The 7,307-nt window shown below is 40.9% G+C and overlaps 1 protein-coding gene across 1 annotated transcript; it reads left to right on the top strand.

Annotated features, from left to right (window-relative positions):
• Nucleotides 1-2,212: 2,212 nt before the first annotated feature.
• Nucleotides 2,213-4,946, top strand: LOC143854498 (protein LURP-one-related 12-like). Its single transcript, XM_077364501.1, has 2 exons — nt 2,213-2,578; nt 3,718-4,946. The coding sequence occupies exons 1-2, from the start codon at nt 2,357-2,359 to the stop codon at nt 4,132-4,134; spliced, it is 639 nt and encodes a 212-aa protein (XP_077220616.1). The 5' UTR covers nt 2,213-2,356; the 3' UTR covers nt 4,135-4,946.
• The last annotated feature ends 2,361 nt before the right edge of the window (nt 4,947-7,307 follow it).

The raw sequence follows: 7,307 nt of genomic DNA, 5'->3' as shown, positions 1-7,307 counted from the left end.
AAGCCTTCAAAACGACCAAAAAACCATCGAGTTGGCATTTGTTTTCTGAACCAAAAGTCATTTCTCTAGGGATAATAAGCCCAAAGGATTTTCAAATGATTTTTTGAACATTTTTTACAGAAAGTAATCATTCTCAACAAGTACGTAGAGTTCAGGAACATCCAAAATTGTACGAAAGCGGTAAACAAATTGGTGCTGGCTGGGACCTTTGGTCGCACCTTGTGATCACCCGGATGTACCCTGCTCTGCGACCATATCCCATTCCACCACTATATGTTTTTCTGGTTTCAATCGATTTCGCTCTGTTTTTCAATTATTTGGCAAAACTCGAACCAATCAGTCCCGCATCACTTAACTTAGCTAATTAGTTCCCAATTGCTTATCCGATTGAGGAGATTTTGTCGAGAGGGTGATATGTATGACTAGAGGTGTTCGATGTCAATTTTAGCCCCTGGATTATAGGTTTGTATCATCTTTAATTGTCTTTCCCAAATTTCATAAGATCAGCATAGAGACCAAAAATTTTCCGGGCGAATGGGGTGCCTAACACCTTTCTCATTTGTTACTAGGTAGTGAACCCACCCCAAGGGTATGCAGACCTCTTCATACAGAGTCATTCATAGGGTCCTAGGCTCTTATCTTAGGTGGGAACTCTACCTCGTCCCCATCGGACCATGATGCGTGTGGGGAATCTCAATGCGATCCAATTTCAAGTTTTTGGGCTTGGAATCAAGTTGAATTATGGCCAACCATTGATCGAGTTTCAATGACGACATTTCCCAGCCCCGGCGTGAAGCAGGCGGTGGAGGCGTGGGGCCTTCTGGCTCCCATTCCCGCGGCCCGTGTCCCACATGAGGGTATAAAGATCATTCTCCACCCCAGAGAGTTAGAATCGGAGCAAAGATCGACCACGAAGGAAATTTGCCCAATAGGCGAGCTCCACAGAAGGCAAGTCATAGTAACTGCCTTCAGCCCCGAACCGAACATAAAAGAGAACCTAGCGGCCGAGGTACGCATCTTCGTTACCCCCATTCTACTCAATAGTCTCTTCAACCATTACCATTGCTTTCTGATCTCCTGCTTATTGATGCGTAGTCGAATGGTTGTCCCAAATCCAAACTCCAGGACCATTAACTTGTTGTCTGTGTGGAGACCTTTCGCTCCGATCTAGCTCGTGATCGCCCACCTCCCTGGACTCTAGTCCGGATCTCGGTATCAACAATATGGAACAGAAAGCTAAGCCAAAATTGGAAGGAGAAAACAAATCCAGATTGAATATGTAATCTTCCACCCTAAAGTTGTTTCTAAATTTTTTTAAAAAAAAAATGTTTTAGGGGTAATCTTATACTCCGCACTCTAAGGAAGTGATACATTCACGCCCTTTCTTCCCTAGCCACCCCCTTATTGTATTTATGACTACAATTTTTACAGTACAAGAGAGTGGCCAGATGAAGGAAAGGGGGCGAGTATATCATTTTCTCACACTTTATTAACCTCTTCACAATTTTTTGTTTGTTTAGAGCACAAGCCATATCACTGACCACCTCTTGCATGAGAGAGCAGCCACCTCACATGATTTAAAATAATAAGACAAAATCTGTTGAAAAGTGAGCCTATGTGTATGCTCTATCACGCAAAAAGTGGTCCACGGAATACCTTTTGATATGGTCCGTAGCAAATCCCTCATTGGAATTGGAACAAAGGTTGAAAGCCAATTAGAAAATATAACGTAAAGAGTGGACACATGATTCCCTTTTTCGAAAGTTTTGAATTTTATCGAAACAAACTTCAATAAGGTGATGTATATTTGAAGAAATTTTAGCTTGCAAGCCTACCAACCAATAATTATATAGGAGGATTAGATGGCCGACAATCCACATTGTAAAAGGCAATTTCTACGGAATTTCGTGGAAAGGCATTCCGCGGCTAACTTGCATGAGAACAGCCAGATAGAAATAAATAAGACAAAATATGATGAAAAAAAGAGTCTGTGTGACTGTTCTTTCATAAAAAAGTCAGCCACGAAATGCCTTTCGCGAAATTACCTAGCATATCCCAATAGAAACTAATCGGACACACACACAAATGGACATTTTGAAATGTGAAGAACAGGATGGCTTCCTGAAAAATGGGCCCCACCTATGTAACTTTAATAAATCGCCTTTTTCTCGGGCCGATCAGTCTACAATATTAACTCCACTGTGTGTCGATCTATATTTAGTCAAGGAGAGAGCACACAGGTAGACAGACCATCGTATATACTAGGCTGAAAATAGTATTAATATCTTGAAGATGTAAAGACTAAAGACAAAACCCAACACAGCGAAGGAGAAAAAAAACTGTGAGAGAGAGAGAGATGGGAGGAGGGATCGTGGAGGAGTGCTTCTGCTACGAAGAAGAGACGCTTATGACCGTTCTGAAGACCTCCCTCTTCTTTGCCGGAGATGGTTTTACCGTTTACGATTCCAAGGGTGAGGTGGTTTTTCGAGTCCAAAGCTATGGCCCTGACTCACGTTTCAAGGAAGAGCTCATTCTCACGGATGCATCCGGAAGGTGTATCCTCACTGTTCGAAGAAAGGTACTTAATATTTCCAGCTTCAGTTTTATGAAAATTACGGCCCCTTTTGGGTAAACTCGGTTGTGGGTCAGCTAGTCAGATGTTACTAGCTTCAGTTTTATCAAAATTCAAGAGTTTTTTTAAGGTTAATTTTTTCTTTAAACCCATGTTACCTCTTTTTAGGATTACAGAATGTGATCAAATGAATGGTTAGTAATAAGATTTCTTTTATCCTTATAATCTGCACGACTCAGTTACGTACGCCTGAGTTAACTCGTCTAACTGAGAATGACACCTGTGGGTAAACTTGTTTGTTGCGGGAGTTAGATATGAAAATTCCAGTGTTTTTTAGGGTTAAATTAATAATTTTATTTTCTTCCTTAAGCCTATGTTACCCGTTTGTAAGGATTAAACAAGTGATCAAATGAATCGCTAGTAGTATGCGGTTTGAGGCCTTTTTTTTTTTTTTTTTTTCATTTTAATTTGCACGATTCGTTTGTATACGACAGAGTTAACTCGGGAGACTGAGAATGACTCTATTGTGGTTGTGGGTATACTCCTTTGTTTGTTGGCTGGCTGGTTAGATGTTACTATATTGAACTTTTATGAAAATTCCAGGTTTTTAAGGTTAATTTTTTATTTTATTTCATCATTAACCCAGATTAAAAACTGATCAAACGAATCGCTTGTAAGTTGCACGACTCGTTTGTGTGCGCCCGAGTTCATGAGAGAGAGAGGGGTGCAACTCGGGTCGGGTTGAGGCCAACTCGACCAGAGGAACCCTTTTTTGCAACCCAAACCCTACACGACGGCCCAACGCAAGTTTATAAGCTTAAAAAAATAATAAAAAATGTCAGGTTTCACTCGGATGGGATTGTCCAATCCCTCAACCCGAACCCGAACCCGACCCAAACCCGACCCAAACTCAATCCGGGTTGGGAAAACCCAAACCTGAACTCAACCCAACCTGATTTTTTTTCAGGTTGAACCCGATCCGAGTTGCATCCCCATTGAGAGAGAGAGAGAGAGTCTGAAATAATTGAGAGATGTGCTTTATTTATCTGAAATAATTGACTATGTGCTGAGCCTGAGAGTCTGAAATAATTGAGAGATGTGCTTTATCTATCTGAAATAATTGAGTATGTGCTTTGTGGAAACAGCGCCCGAGCCTACACCACCGATGGGAAGGATTTCTGGGGGAGCGAATCGAAGGACAGAAGCCCATGTTCAGTGTCCGTCACTCATCGATCATCGGACGGTCCAGCGTCACCGTCGAGCTCTATGGCAAAGACAACAGCAATAATAGACCGCCGGTAGAGGAGTACCAAATCGAGGGATCCTTTTCCCATCGTTGCTGCACTTTCTACGACTCCTCAAGGAACTCCGTTGCCGAGATCAAGAGAAAAGTTGCTTCCTGTGCCAATATAGTCCTCGGAAAGGATGTTTTCTGCCTCTGTCTAAAGCCCGGTTTTGATTGTGCTTTTGCCATGGGAGTCATCCTCGTTCTCGATCAAATCAACGATAACAATGAGGCCGACATAATCGGTGATAACAGCCTCTCTTCCCCTCCTTCCTGATTCGATTCCATCTCCATTTCAACAACTACCACTTGTTTTTCACCACTTCACTTTCATCTCCAGTGCCAAAATTCCCAACAACACTTTTATTTGCACCTCCATTTCACCTTGGAAAAATACCCTCCATCCATTTCCAGCCATCTTTCGCGCACTCTAAAAACCAATAAAAATGTTGGGTGATTCAGAGGTGGTCCCTGTATTTACTTGACAATCCCACTTGATAGATAGATTTATTGTCCACATCTGGTTGTTCTCATGCTTTGTCAAGCTGTTTTCCTAGATTTTTTGTTACAAGTTGTGTCGATATTCATGTTTTTATTACCGGCCATGTTATCTACCAAACTTGCATATGTCGTTTACTTCATGGATTTGTTGTGTTAATTTGTAAGTAAGTAAACCCGAACCGAATATTCACCAATTTATGATGAATATTCGGAAGATGGGTATTTGATTATTGCAAAAGGTTCAGATCAGTATTTATTATCTTTCGATAGTGACGAAGTGATCGCCAGATCACTTGAAACGATGATTGTTGTGCCGCTTGAAATCATGGACGAAGAACCAAGAGACATTGGATCTGACAACATATTAGGTAAACTAATAGGGATTGAAAAGATGGGTAGTTTCAGTTGATGATTGTTCTTCGATGTTTCAAAACTTGAGGACGAGTTTTTTCGAACCGGGGGAGAATGATGCAAATAGAAACTGCAAAGAACATGTGCCGCCGAAGAAGTTTCCTTTTTCTTCAAGTTCTATTCTCATCACTCTGTTTGTATCCTTCTTTTCAGGCATCAAATCTCATACTTTTGGCATGATTTTGGTATCTTTAGAAAGATATTTTAATTACATATCTAATGAGCCCAAGATCACGCGATTTGGTTGTGATTTGAGCAAGTTATGGTTTTTTTTTTATGATTGTCGTAGATGCCTATTGCGGGATTACTATTTTAGGTAAGTTATATTCAAGTTTTAGGTTCTATTTTTTTTATTTTAGACAGACGGCTATGATTAGTTGCTTGGATATTAAGTTAGCTTTTAGGGTTTCTTTTTTTATAAATATATGTTATGTAAGTAAATCCGTACTAACAGAGTTACCTATATTGTTTACTTCATGGATATTTACACGGATTTGTTGTGTTAATTTGTAAGTAAACCCGTACGGGTAAATTTGGAAAGAGAAAAATATGGATTGCGGTAATAGTTTCGAGCAATTACGAATTTTGGGTACTTTTTAAAACAAGCATCAAATATGGGTGATTCTTCAAAAAGGAGTGGGGAAAAGACCCCAATACCCTTCTGACATGATCAAAGTTCTCGTATGTTGTCCTTCCTAATGGATGAGAACGTCAATCATTATCTTTAAAAATTAAAGCATGAGAACGTCAATGTAGGGGGAGTGAAAATATCATCAAAAAGCGTAAAAGTTGCCCACTTTTCTCGTCAAATCACGTCATAAGGGGAGCGCATGCTTATCTTTTGGATAATAACGGCTCACGTCTCTTTTGGCTTAGAACGACAATGTTATTGAACATTTTATTATTTCCCACGTCTCTTTTGGCTTAGAACGCCACCGGATTCTTGAGTATACCCATCGTTCAAAGATCTCAAGTACGCCCCCGGAATATCGAGTACGCTGTCGAATTTTTTGGGTTCAAACATGTGTTCCAAACGTATTGACTATTGAGTACGCCGCCGGAATATCGAATACGCCATTAGATTCTAGAGTACGCTGCCGGAATATCAAGGGGTACGCCGACGAAAATAGGGTGTAAGCGGAAATAGTGGGTACGCCGACGGAATCTCATACAGAGAGGCGGTATTATTAGATGACGCCACCTTTCCTTATTGATGTCCACGTGTCATGGATCCGACTGTCTATGCAATTTGGCGACGGCCAAGATTTAAACCAACCCAAGGGACTTTGGGTTCAAAGAAAGATTTCAAATCCAAGCTAAGCCAGCTGTGTATAGAGGCGCCAGCGTTCCAAAAAAATTTTTAGCACGTGTCAAGCATCCATCTATCTCTAGTTATTTCCGACGGTTCTATCAGTTCAAATACACATTCAGACGAACCAAAAGAAGCCTTGTGAATCGTGCGCCAAATTAATGGCCAGTTCAGATTTCTGTTGATGTCAGAAGGGTATTGGGGTCTTTTCCCCACCCCTTTTTGAAGAATCACCCGTGTTTGATGCTTATTTTAAAAAGTACCTAAAATTCGTAATTGCTCGAAACTATTACCCGCATTCCATACTGTAAGCCCAAGGGTTCCCATGGGTTAATCATTCACCTCACCCTCTTGTTTTGATGCTAGCAAACCCAAATTGATTAGCATTAATGGACTAATGTGTTGCTTTGAGATGTTGTGTACTATACAGGATTTTGATATGTCATATCGCCTTTACACAACTCAACACAACACATGGCTTGTGGATCCACACACACATTGGTCAAGAGCTTGCACTCACAGTGAAGACATCACCATTTGGAGGATGTTCAAAGTCAAGAAGCTCAAGTTCAAGATCTCACAAGTTCCTAGCATGTGTCAAGAAGAAGCTTGGAGTTGAACTAGCCATTGGTGACACCTCATGCACCTTGCAACATGCATTGAAGATTGGAGGAAGTCATAAGAGCCAAACAAGATCAAGAAGTTCACTCATAAGCTGAAGAAGTCCAAGAAAGTGCAAAGGAGCAAAGACATTCCAAGAAGTCTTAATGGTATACACTTTTAGAATGTATTTGGAGTCCTTTTAATTTTATGTTTAAATACACTTTCAATAGGTTTTCAAATGATTTTCATACTTAACTATTTATATCTTTGAACACCATACACACACACACCAAAAAATGTGTTTGAAAAGCCCAAAGACCACGGCCCAAAAGCCGCTGAGTTTTTTAAAGTAAAAATGAAATTTTATACAAGGCCGGTCGACAGGGGTGTCCCGGGCGACCGCGGCAAGCTTGCTGGAAATCAAACACTTACATAAAAATAACGGGCCGGTTGACCGCGGCTTAGCTGGGCGACCGCGGATATGTTTCTGTTTCAACAAAAACAAATTCGTCATGGTTTGGGCGGGCGACCGCCAAGGGTTAGTCGACCAGGATAGTGTTTTTGAGCCGAAATTTAATTCAAACAGATTGCCCTTGTTGGGCGACCGTCATAGGCTAGTCGACCGC

This window comes from Tasmannia lanceolata, unplaced genomic scaffold (genome assembly GCF_043159265.1).
Source record: "Tasmannia lanceolata isolate RefF3 unplaced genomic scaffold, GAP_Taslan_0.1 ptg000003l, whole genome shotgun sequence".
In the NCBI taxonomy this organism is placed as follows: domain Eukaryota; kingdom Viridiplantae; phylum Streptophyta; class Magnoliopsida; order Canellales; family Winteraceae; genus Tasmannia; species Tasmannia lanceolata.
This window is presented reverse-complemented; position numbering and strand designations above follow the sequence as displayed.